This window comes from Pogonomyrmex barbatus, unplaced genomic scaffold (assembly GCF_055798465.1).
Source record: "Pogonomyrmex barbatus isolate J1 unplaced genomic scaffold, ASM5579846v1 scaffold16, whole genome shotgun sequence".
Taxonomy (NCBI): Eukaryota; Metazoa; Arthropoda; class Insecta; order Hymenoptera; family Formicidae; genus Pogonomyrmex; species Pogonomyrmex barbatus.
The window spans coordinates 2,796,267-2,810,204 of NW_028297112.1; the positions used below are offsets into that span (position 1 = coordinate 2,796,267).

Here is a 13,938-nt window from a genome sequence, read left to right on the forward strand (position 1 = left end):
GCAGTTTTTCTTTTGCCAACAGATGTTGGAAAATAAAGCAATTCGATATTATTTTAGCGATGTTAAATGCATTATTTTGTATCTTACAGCTTTATAAGTTTTCTTTCCTAAAGACATCTTTTGTCAATATTAGTAGTTATGTACGATGACACAAAAGCATTTTCTAAGCTAAGAATTATAAAACTAAAAAATTTATAAGGAAGGAATTTATATAAATTATATTTTATTTCTCTTCTTACATTTTTGTGTGAAAAAATTTTTCTGATAATTTATAAATAATGTCAATGAAGATAAATTCTTTTTTCGTAATATGAGTAAAAATTTTGATTAAATGATCGCTTAAATGATTAAAGAAATATTTATCAAAATTTTTCCTTTTTACAGTAACATTTAAAAATTTTATATATATACTAATTACAAATTTTATGCAGCAATTATTAATGTATCTTATGCACATGCATAAAATATAATTAAAAATTTTATTTCATGTTTTATAAAAAAGGGTGTCGAGTTATAGCTACGTTGAATGTATATTGAATTAAATTGTAAAATATAGCATCAATTTGTAAATACAACTCTTTGAGAAATTATTAGATGTCAACAGATTTTATATCACTATAAATCTTTTATTATTTACATTGAATTGTTCACTTCATTTCACTTAAATATATTCTTCTATATGTATTATTTGCATATATGGTAATATTTAATATAAGATATTTTTTTCTAAGATTAACAAAATATTGAATTTTATATATTTTATTTATTTAATTTTGTTTATTTTTTATTTATTTTATTTTTGTCTTTTTTTTAAATAAATTATTCAATATAATTATAAGAATTATCTTTATAATTATTTATCATATCTATTCGGATTTTTAAGTGAATTTTCCTTGTGTATAAAAATAAAGAAAGATAATTGCATGTATCTTCTTTGTTATCTTCTTTTTTCTGCATATTATCTTCTTTTTTCTTCGCAACGTTCTCATGTGGTACTTATATACATTATAAATGCGTACGTAAAACTATTCCCATAACGAAACGAATTAAAAAAGATCGTGAAGATGATGGCAGTCTGCAGTTTGCGTGAACTTTGCTAATTCGAGGAAATTTTTGCATTCAAAATACCTGCTGTGACGGAGGTTTTATCTTCGTTCAACCAGTATACTTTTTATAAGTTGAGATTCATTACAAGATATAATGTGAATCAATCTCAAGATTATTTCTTTCTTGTAGCAAATTTTTCTAAATTTATTTAGAAACTTTTTTCAAACTTTAGTTGTGTTCATAAAAAGTTAAAGAAAACTGAAATATTTATCAAGAAATTTTACGACAGAATAAGAAAAAAAAGAAAGAGTACACGTAAAAATTTTTTATCATTTATTTAAATATGTAAGTTAACTTAAAAATTTCGTTAACTTCTTAGATATGAATACTGGATAGTTTGATATTTTTTTTTATTCCCAGATTTTATCAATTTATCTAGATTCGAGCTTTTGTTAATATGTTATAATCTTAATAAAATTAAAATTAAAAATATAAGTTTATTTTTATAAATTAAGCTTTAAAACTTTAAATAAATGAATAAAATTATTAATCTTTACATAATTTAACTGGAATGTTAATTTGAACTCATTAACGAGATCATTACAATTGAAATTGGCTGACTTATATATTAATAATATAATTGTGAAATATATTATATGCAGTAGTCAAATTATTTTATTTTATTTTTATCGTAGAAGAAAAATTGAAACTGTTTATTTTTATACATTTTTTATTTATATTGAGAAATTTGTGAAGTTAATGCTTAATTACTTAACAAGTTAATCTCATAATCTCTGAATGCGATAATAATTCGTCTTTGTCTGCATTGATAATCATGATTTGTAATTTAATTGTAAGTTTGACCTGATATATCTGCGAAATCCGAGTAAGTCCCAGGTAGTTGCGCGACCGCCCAAGGCGCGCTTGTCTAAAAATAGATCACTAATCCTACGTTTTCGTCGGTTCTAAGCTCGCTACCGTCGCGTGTCCCAGCTACATTGACAAGTAAGAAAAATCAGTCTCATCGGCTCGACCCGAGAACGTTTGCCTTGAACTCATGCGCTCTGCCATTTCTAATCCCCTGCGCTCGATATTTATCTATTTTGAGCATATGATATTATTGTAAAGCAAAATAAGACAACAATTACGTTTTGTTTATTGGCATAGGATACAAAAAATTATTTATTAATATTTCAAGATTTCGAATATTTTTGAATATTCGAAATCTTGAACGTTTTAAATTCCTATACAAATTTTTGAGTAAGGGAATGTCCTAATTTATTTGCAATTAAATAAAGATTTAAATACTTGTTAAATAAATAATTAAATATTCATCTGTATAGTATGTATGTTAAATAATTAAAGCTTTTTTTGAATGTTTTTCTTTAATACAAAAGATTTATGGTAAGATAATTAAAAGTTAATTTTGATAGTCTTTCTTTCATAATAAGTATAATATTTGTGATATTTATTTTTATTTTTCACATTGTTATCTTTTAGAATTTTTAATTTGACATTACCTTTTTGTTGGACAATAGCGTTTATTATTAGACTGAACTAATGCATTAATTATTTTTAATCGCTTATACTTGTTTACTGAGAAACAGATTTACCCGTGTGGAAGATACTCCCCACGGAAGATAATGTAAGAAAAAAAAAAATTATTTGATCGATAAATAACTGGCGTGAGAAATTGTTAATTAAATAAAAGGTGTGAAAAAGGAAGAAGATCAATAAGACGCGGCATATTACGTGCGCGAAAGATGATAGGGCGAGCATCAGGTGAGATCCCATTAGGACGAGTTTCATGGTCGCTGTAAAAGTCCGTAGGAAACGTAAATCAGGGTCGAGGAACCGGGCCCGGGGGGCCATAAGACGTGGGAAAATTATTGCCAGCCAGGAAAATCGAGCTTAGGCGAAAGTTCGCGTGACCTGTAATATCAGGTCAACTTTCACTCTTGTGCCTTCAATAAACAAATATCATTTACGTTATGCAAGAAGAAAACATTTATTTACAAAATAACGTGAGTAGCAAAGCAGTAAATGTATATTACTAATGTATGTTACTAATTGTATTAGAAAATTACCTGAATAAAACATGAAACTTTTTATTTAATCTAATTTACACATAATAAATGCTTGAAAATATGGAAATTTAATATTTCTCTATTTTTTATTTATTATGATTTGCAACTATTAATCTTTTCTAGAGAAAATATATTTAAATATATGACGAAAATTTATTAGGAGTTAGAATTTATAAAATTAAATTTTAGAAATTATAATTTAAATTTGAAGAATTTTAATATTTAAAAAATTCTAAAATTTTAGATTCCACAAAAAAATATAAAATTTTAATGCATTAGACATTTAAAAATGCGAAATTTAGATTCCTCTTGTTTTGTTTTAACTCTAAAAGTTTAAAATTCAAATAATCTGAGATGTTTACAGAATCTGAATTTAAGAATATTATATAATACATTTTTTTAGTATTTTTAAAATGGAACTTTTAAAATGGAGCTTTTATTAAGGTTATTTTATGACTATGAGAGGGTGTTCTAAGCTTATGTATGTCTTCTTCAATAATTCAGAATATAATAAATAATAAGCTTTACCATAATATCGTGGGATATTGAGTGATCGATCATTTCTGAGAAAACATTTTTTTCTACGGACTCGTGTCACGTCGTTTGCAGAATAGAAACCTTCCCTCTACCCTTATTCCCTTCGTCACGAGTCAAAATTGCGTGCGGCCCGAGAAATTCGCTGGAAAAAGGAACGATCTGTAGCTGTCGAGTGCGATCCATTACACTTCATTTTATCCCCAGCTTCATCGGCGTTCTCTCTTTTTCGCGCGCGCCTTCTTTTGATCTCTCGAGTGAGGCATGTCGGCAGAATAAACGATCGCCATTGTGCGCAGTATAACGTAGTTTCTGGTTTCCTCAGTAATAATACGACACCCTTTTTATACCAATTTTCGTGGTAAGCGTTAAGCACCGACATATCTTGTTTCCTTCCGGAGTTTTTGAATACCTAAGAACTCCATAAAGTGAGTGCTTAATTATAAATATAAACAGGTGGAGTTTTTAAAATTAATCCTATATGTATCCTATTTTTAATAATTTTTTATTAGATACATTTTTTTACATTATAATTTGTAAGTTGTACGAATTGTTTATAAATGTACGAGTAAAATCTTCTACGATAAACAAATACTGCACGAAATATTTTTCTGTCAATTGCAATGGAATTCTGTCAAATTTCTTTTAAAGATGTCATTGTCTCGCTCAATTTTTTCCATTATCGCATCCTTTGTCGAACTCACATGTCGCTATCTGTCGCACCTGCAGGTTTCTCCCTGCTTGAACGGAAGATATACGTCACAGAATGAAACCAGCGGGAAATTCTGACATGCACGACGAATTGCGAAATATCTGGTAGTTGGCGTAAAAAGATGAGATAACATTTGAAATGTCTGTTGAAAATATTTCGCATATAAAGAGTTTATTGAGGCATAAAGGATACTCGTCAGCAGAGCTAAATTTGCAAGGAATATCTTAAAACTGTTAACATCATTTTTATAAATGTAATCAAATTGACCAAGATTAATACATATAAATTGCTTTTTACTTCTATTTAAGAAATATATGCATTATTATTTATAAAAGTATTATTTAAATTACTTGATACTAGGTAAATAATTTTTGCAAATATTAATTTAGAATTCTGTTAGATTTCAAGAAATATTTCGATTTTAGGTATAATATTAGTAAAAGTTCGATAATCCAATTTTCTTAATAGCAAAATTAGTACAATATTAATAAAGAAAGATAATGCAGGTTTAAAAAAAATTGTGTCAAGTATTGCCATCGCAAATAGGATATGTCAAGGATATGTCACGAAAGAGAATTGATTAGGTAGTTATAGAATCGTGCGTATTTGTCGTGTATTTGTGTTGCTCGATATATAGTAAATATGTAATGGGGCTGGACTAGGAGCTTTTTACGGGAAATGGTCTACACTAGCCACGTGTAGCCGTGGAAAAGTTTTACGGGCGGACGTTCGCACGACTGAGAAACGAGGACGAACGTACCTTTTACGACTGAATTCTTCAAGCACGCTATGAATTATCCACGCTCTCCCGTTTCCTCCTCCGCGATGCGTCCTCTCGCGGGCGACAACGTCGGGAATGCATAATTCCATCGTGCCTTCTGAACATTTGGCCGGATCGTTTGTCTAAGCTGCCACTGTTTTGTGTCGCCAACAATGCTCATAACAATGTTTCGCGAATGAATTTCTGTTGCGCGAAGTGTGAATTCGCTTGGAACTATACATGATATCTCGAAATGTTTGTGAGCCTACGAGTTTGGAAATCTTTGAGATGTGAAATGTATTAGATTACAGAATATATAATTCTAAGACTTGCAAACTTTAAGATTTGAACATTTTAGAAACAGTGGATATTGGAAGGCTCAGGATTCTTACCTGCAAATTAGAAACTATGATATAATAGAAATATAATGTTTTGATACTTGAAAGTTATATATTTTAAAGTTCTTCGATTCTGAGAATTTTTCTAAATTTTTCTGTAAATTTTATAATTTATAATATAATTTTATTACAATTTAATATTTTCTTATTTTTAAAAGGTTATAAATTGTGATTGGTAAATAATTTAAAATTCTATAATATATCTATTAATATATCTTTTAATTTTTACTTTGTAATTATACAAAATAACATTTTGTATAAATTACAGAATTGTTGTTTTAATAAATATTTTTCTGTTTCAGCTACGGTGACATGGTTCCGAAAACGATCGCGGGAAAAGTCGTCGGGGGTGTATGCTCCTTAAGCGGTGTCCTAGTGATCGCTTTACCGGTACCTGTTATCGTGAGTAACTTCAGCAGAATATATCATCAAAACCAACGTGCTGACAAACGGAAGGCGCAAAGGGTAAGTACACATTTAAAATTAATAAAAAATCTAATATTAATACACATAAAATTTGGAGACAAAAAACTTTCTGTAAATTTAGATCCAGAACTTTAGAGCCAAAATTAAATGATAGAATATTATCTTTTCATTTAAAATTAATTTTAATTTGAGATTTAATCAGAATATCAAATGTTAAAATTTGGGAAATTCTGTTAAATAGAAAGAAACTTGATTTCACAAGAAATTACTTGAAGAATCACATATAAATAATTTAAAGAAGAATTTAATCATATGAGATCAATGTCACGATTTAACCTGTAATAATTTAATATTTCTTTATGTTAAATTAAATCTTACTTGTTTCAAAATGTATGCGTTATAATTTTATGTAGAGTATCTTTTGAAGTGTCTCGAAATATACGCGTTATAATTTTAGGCAGAATATCTTTTGAAATGTCGCTTCTTTTTCATATACGATATGTACCTACAAATAGTTTCGTCGTTATTCGCGTTATCGAGTATACATTTTATTCTGGTACAACGAATATCGATACTTCTGGATGCTGTCTTCTGACTAGAAAACTCGCTTCGCTAGCTCAAGGCCCCTTTTGTAACAAAGTTGCAAACGACAGAGTTTTTCTCCCATTGTTTGTTACATAGCGTAACTATTATTAATAGAAAGAACCACGGATTTATTATTAATAAAAAATACTTTTCAGTATGAGACATGTTGAAGTAATGATGATACGCAATGTAATATTTATGTAAAAAAATGTTCCCATTAATTAATTAGTTTTATTTTATTACTATTCTATATTTTTTATTTATATTGGAAAAATTATATACACACACACACACACACATATATATATATATATATATATATATATATATATATTATTCGTTAGAAATTACAATGTGTGACATAAAGTAACAAGACATAAATATCTATATTTCTAAATCTTCTTATAAAATAAAACAATATTAAATATACCATTCCTAAGAATTTGCATTTTTACATGAGTTGATTTTCATAAGATGACTAGCTTCGAACGGAGCGCATAAATTTCGCGGTCGACATGCTCGAAGGTGAGGAGGTGTCTCGTCGCCATTTTCGTATTCTGGCAATATCGACGTTTCAAAGATATTTCTTCCATTATAGGGAGGAAGTGATGGTCCCAGTCGGGTCGCAGTCGATGACACGTTAGCTCGTTTCGCGTTGTCGTTTCCAGAAGTCGGACGATTTATTCTCACCCACGTGTAGCTTGTAACTTCGTCCCCGTGGCACAGTTACAACCATTTAACCAAGCATTTCACAGACTGATGTCATCAAGGAAAGAGAGAAAACGAGTTATCTCTTCCGATAAAGAACTTAAAACTTTTTTGCTCTTTATATTTGCAATTATTTTCTCGAGCTTCGCATTTTTCCAACATCGAGAAAAAATAGAAATCTGCGTGATTGACTAAAGTTTAATAAAACAATTTATTAATGCTATAAAATGTTACAAAATACAAAAGAATTTTTTTATAAATTTAATTTCGAATAAATCTAGCAAGTTTTTGAAAATTAAACTTTCATAATTGAGTCATATTAAAGAAATTTTATACTAATGTAATTATAATTTGAATCAATTTCTGTTAAGTCCCGAGGCAAAGTACTTCTTCCAGAACTTCTTGAAAGTTTCCTTATAGTATCACAACGAAATAGGGACGGTCATTCTCATACACTCGCTTCGCTCCCGTGACACGATTACCATTTTTAGCGTCGACATTTCGGCAGCGCATCGATCGATCCGTAAAAAGAATTCCGGCCGAATTTGTCTCGAGAAAAGTAGGGAGAGAAGAGAAGACAAAATCAGCGCCTTGAATATTTTCTCATGAGACGCTACGTCTACCACTCGTGGATGCTCTCACGCAGAATATCGTCCGCCGTGCGATATTTTTACGGGAACTCGCGGGCGAATGTGCGAGCAAGATTTATTCTGAAAGGCGGGAGCGATCTTTTAAATCTTTCTCGTGCAGACGATTTATTCCTGCACGTGTATACTTATGCGTCTACTTTGCTCACGCCGATATACTCGCGACGATTTAAGGAGACATCGACGACTCCTCTCCAGATCGATCTCACCGAGAAGAGAGATGGAGTCATGCTCAGCTGAAGGGAGAAGTCAGCTGTGCTCTTTTATCTTTTCTGTACGCTTGATTTCGCGAAAATGTACCATGTTGCGAGTAAAAAAGATTTACGTTGCAGTTATAAATCGAACAACATAATTCACTCTAACTTGCGAAATTGTACTGTCGAGCGAAACTTTTTCGGGTTTCGCAATTTCCTGAGAATTAAGAAATTAACTTTCAGTCAGATGCAAGAAATTCAGTTTATATTGATGCATATTTCACATTATTTGTTATAAATATTATTTCCATTTTGAAAGTACATTATTTTAACATCATTTATTGTTTTTCGTAATATATTATTATGAAAACTTAATCACGATATTTCAACAATATTTAATTTAACGTAAAGAGCTTTTTTATGAAAAAGTAACTAATTTATTTGGTATCTTTTTATAAGTATCAACATATAATCTTTTTAGCAAAATATTTATGAGGTGAAACATCATAGAACATTTACTAATCATTATTAGAATATTATAAACAAAATAATTAAGTTGCATATAATTCAAGAATCTTCAAAGAATTAATATCTTGGTCTTAATTTATTTATCACAACTTGATTTTTTTTCCTACTCTTCTTTTCTGCTTTTTCCTTTTCTTTCTCTCTATCGCTTTCCGTTTTTAACTTTAATTTACTTCATGATTTTTCGAATTGCTTCATGCGGAATTGCGAAGTTTCGGATCACTCGGTTTCGTGAAGGTCGACTTGCCGATGCCGCACAGATCTGCATTGCAGATGCAGTTGCATCTACATATGCATGGACACGTTTGTTCTGATTCTCGCTTTTGGACAGCGACAGATTTTTCGTCAGGCTTCTTTCCTCTGCCTCGCCGACGTTTGAACTTTTGCGCCGAGTTCTCAGGGGCTTTCGGAAATCAAACACAACGTGTCTTATACGTCATGATAGAATTTAAAGTATAAAGGATGCTTTAGCATTGTCGAATAATAATATTTTGATGCAGATATTCTTTTTTTTTTTCTTTAAGAGATTTTTTTCGAGAAATTTTTACAGATTTTTGAGATTTTTGAATTATTAAAACAGAAATATTTTGTTCAAAAATTAAATATACTGAGAAATTCTAGATTTCTTTCAGGGATTAAAGGAACTAGCAAGACTAAAAGAATAACTAGATAACTATGCACATAAATATCTGGCATTATTTCCATGATTCATGCTGATTCGAGATGCTTTACAATCGTTCATTACGTATTCCATACGCTGCGATTTCCAGCCTGGGGGATTCCTTGCTACATATAAAATAGCGGTAATGAACCGACGATGCGACAGCTGGTAATATATCAAATTATTCATAGGTCTCGTATGAAAATCTGCTGAAGTAATTTGAAAATCTGAGGAGAAATAGAAATAGTAGTTAGTTTTACGCGGGTGTCTCGCGCATCTCATACATGGAAACAACGCTATTTAATTTACAATAGCGATACGTTATATTCTCGGATAAAGAATCGCGAGCACAATAATTTTCGATGTCAAAGGATTGCGTTTGTTGAAATTCTTGAGAGAAGGGAATTCTCGATCTCACGTCATTGTTACCGAGAGGGGTTTAATATAAAGTCATTCACAGTTACTATCTCTCCGCATATTACACGCCTGACAATCGAATATGAACTGCCGTAATAGCGATGTGATTTACGGGCTGTATGGCCGTCATCGATATACCTACATTGTCAGTAAACGCCACTGTGAACTTTGCATCTGCATTTAATGTCACGTCCGGCGTTAACGGGCAAACAGGGGTCCGGATCGATTTTCCGCTCTGACCGTCGCGCAAACAGCGACACGAATCTCCGTTTAACGTCGGTTACCTTACTGCCCGTTGCTTCGATTCTTCTTGCTTTGTTTGCCCGATCAGTATGTCCTATCTCGCACGATAACGGCACCATTTTTCGACGCATTCCACGCGGAGGCGTCCTTTCTTCGTCATTTTCAGTTCCGCGAAAATCTTGAAATTTATGGATCTTAAAATCTGTTGGGAGGAATTTATCTTGATGACTAAGTGCTTTATGCTCACAGCAGATATACGTTAAAATTTTTTTTAACCGAAAGGTTAAGCGAATCAGTAACGACGCGTATAAACGTTATGAGAACTCCCTCGTTAATCCCAGACTCAATTTTCCTGAAACAATAAAGTAAAAATAATTTGCTTTCCTCGAAGCTTTATACTTTATTTTTTTTTTCTTAATCTCTTGGATAAAATGAAATGGATTTTATTTTAGGATATTTGCAATTTTAAATTTCGGCATGTTTATGGAAACTCATGAAATTAATTTAATTTGAAAGATTTATTAAATTGTTGCGTATATAAAAAAATAATAGTTTCCAATTATATAAAATAAAATATAAAAACGATTTTGCAATATATAAAATCATCAAATCGATTATTTGATTCAAGATTAATTTTATATTAAATTGAGCATATTTCTGTATAGATTCAAATTGTAAAGTTCATGTTTTGTTATTAATTATTGAATTTGTCATATTTAACAAGATAACAAAAGATTATATTAATTTAATTGAATAGTCATAGGATTATAAAATATTAAAATTTATTTAAAAAGCAAACGTTAAATTCGTGCTATACGAATTATAATCATAGATTTCAATAAAGCTCTTAAAACTATCAGAAATATAGATATTATTATTTATCTGATTAAATATAATTTTAAGAATTATAAATTTTGTATTGTTAAATTTTACAAAAATTTAATTTATAAAATTAAAGTATAAAATTAATCAATTTTATCAATTATTAATGAGAGATTTATTTAAGTAACTTTTATTAAAGTGGATACATGGATTTTATATATTAAGTAAAATTGAATTGATGAAGTTTGAAAAAAACGAACGTTTTAAACAAAATAATAAATAAAATAAAATAAAATATTTTTTATAATTGATTTTTATTATCATTAGAAATTAACTTGTAAGATATAATGAAGTCAATTAAGTTCATTGAAAATCGAAGTTTGTTTTATTGCAAAAAGCTCAAAATAAAGCAGCTTAAGTGTATAAATACATTTTCAAACAGTCTACCTTTAGTTTCAGTTAACTTTAAACGTATAGAATTGATTCCGACGGTTGGTACGCGAATGAAAAACCGTGAAAACTCAGAAAGCTTATTCCAACTTTCACGCGCGATTTTCAATAAATCTCTCTAGTTAACGGAAACTTTATAAATTATCTTAAGATGAATAATGAGCTGAAAACTATGGAGTTCTAAATTTAATTATGTTTTATTTTATATTCCTGAAATATGTAATTATATTACACAAAATTTTGCATTTCTGTCCATTTTTATTTAATTATAATTTTTTTATACAAATTTTTTATAATTTACATTAATTTTTTGTTGTTAAATATTATTCTTTTTACGTTGTTTATACATGCTTTCTTCCTTTTTTATATTATACAAGTAAATTTTATTTTATATATTTTTTTCTGTTATAATTTGTAAGATAGTTTTATCTTGATATCTTATTTTCAATTTAAATTGATTTTGTTTTGCACTTGTATTTTCTTTTTATATTGGCATTTTATATATACAGTTACTTTCTGTATTTATATATATTTTTCACTTTTTATGTACACAAAAGCTTTTATAAATCGATATTTGTCGACAATGTACGCAGGTTAAGTGTTTGTGATATATATATATATATATATATATATATATATATATATATATCGATGCTAGTATCTTTATTGTCTTTCATCAGATTTCTTTTTCCTTCTAAGCGAGTATCTAATTCATAGTCTTTCTCTTATTTTTCATTCTGTTGCCTCTCAGAGGCATACACGACTAGAGAAAACGGAAAGGAAATGGGAACATGTAGCGTCAAGCGTGCCAAGGGTTCATTCCAGGAATAAATGAGAAACATGAAGGAGGCTCGTGAAAATCTTGACGAAATGTGAAGTCAGCGAGAATCATTAGCGGTAACATGTCGATTTTTTAAATCGTGATTCAGCGACTAGGAAGGTTGGATATAAAACGGAAGCTATTAAATAAAAATGCTACTTTTAAACTTTTAATATTTATTATTCATAATTAATATTCACATAAGAAACTCTTATATTTTTTAATATTTTATAGTACAATATTTTATAATACAATAATACATATACTTTATAATACATAAAGAGTAGAGTTTCTACAATTTTAAGTTTGTTCGAAAATGATAAATAAACAATTCAATTTAATAAAGACAAAATTATTTTTTATTGAAATCTATATTTTTTTTGTTTTACAAATGTTTTACAAACAACGTCGAATTTTATCAAAACAAAATGAAGATTTTAATTCATCACAAATTTTTTGTCATATATTAAATGTAATATCTTTTTACAATATATTATATTTTTGTTGAATATTTTGCGATATTTGTAATAATATTATTATAGGCAATATAGATGGATTATAACAATTAACGAAGCGATCTGAAATTTAGACGTGACCTACATTCGAGTAAATAGTAATTTTAGTTTGAAATTCCAGTAGGGAATATTTTTCCTAAGGGAAATATTTTGTATCTCTATTTTTTAGTTATGCAATCCAATAACTTACTATTTTACACATTCGATTGTAATCAGAAAATCAGTATAGATTGCTTACTTTTTTATATGAAATGAGTATTGAAAAAATTTTTTTATAAATAATCTTAAATAAATTTTGCTATTTAGGATTGTGTTACTTCAAGATTTCATTCGCTACATTTACAAAAACATCTCTTGATAATTTTTTGATCTTCGTACTTTGATCTTTTTACTTGAGTTTATTACAAGTAAACAAAAATAATCGCTATCTTAAGATACACAAGTTTTCGCAATTCTAGAATATACTTCTTTCCTTTCTTGGCAAAGAGAAAGACTTTCTGTCGATTACTGATGCTTCTGATTCACTCGTGACGCGTGATCAAATCGTTGACGTCATTGGCTGACTGTCGAAGTTTATTGCGCCGCTACTTTTCCACTAAACAAACAGTTGTGTGCGGCTGCAGCAATGGCGATCAACATGCTCACGTTTATTCTTAACATCGCAAATAGTTCCAAACGATTCGATTGCGTGGGCACGTTAATCAAGATCATCTCGTTCGATCATTCATCATCGAAGAACACAAAGTTCGGAATTATCGAGCTCTTTTTCTCTTCTCCGGTCAAGCTGAAGACTTCTTTCCATCGACAAATATTTATATTGATGTCAAATATATGATGTCAATATTTGTATATTAAATATGAACAGTCGAAATTTTGGATTTATTGAGAGATAAAGAAATATTGTTTTCTTCTTAATGGATCTATGAATGTTTTATCGAAATTTCAAGACTGAATGCAGATTAGGATTTAAATTTTTTTATTTAAAGATCAGAATTGAGATATTTCTTTGATCTTTTAAAAAATTATTTTCTTAATAGAAGAAAACTAATTTAAAAAGAAGTTAACTGTTTATAAAAGATGTTTACTGTGACAAAAGATCAATGTTATAGAATAATTAAACTTGATAATTGATGTAAAAATTAAGTTTTAATGTTAAGATGATATCATAAACAACATTTCTTACAATCATAAATCTTAATTAATTAAATTTAGCTTTTAGAGAAAGGAAGAAAAATATCAAGATTTTATTTTAAGTCGAATTTTCTTTTACATTAAGAATAATCAGAGTTTCTTCCATCTTTTATTATTTTTTTAAATAAATTTCTCGTTTCTTGATGTTCTAATAATAAATTGAAAATTTTAATTTGCGGATGATTAATCTTAATTA

The 13,938-nt window shown here is 28.9% G+C and overlaps 1 protein-coding gene across 7 annotated transcripts in view; it reads left to right on the forward strand.

Moving 5' to 3' along the window:
- Shal (potassium voltage-gated channel protein Shal) overlaps positions 1-13,938 on the forward strand; it is a 107,736-nt gene that overhangs the window by 28,632 nt on the left and 65,166 nt on the right. For all 7 annotated transcript variants that reach the window (XM_089073946.1, XM_089073947.1, XM_025217935.2 and 4 more), the window contains exon 2: positions 5,841-6,003. In XM_089073946.1, the coding sequence (XP_088930072.1) occupies positions 5,841-6,003 (163 nt within the window). The remainder of the gene's footprint in view (positions 1-5,840; positions 6,004-13,938) is intronic.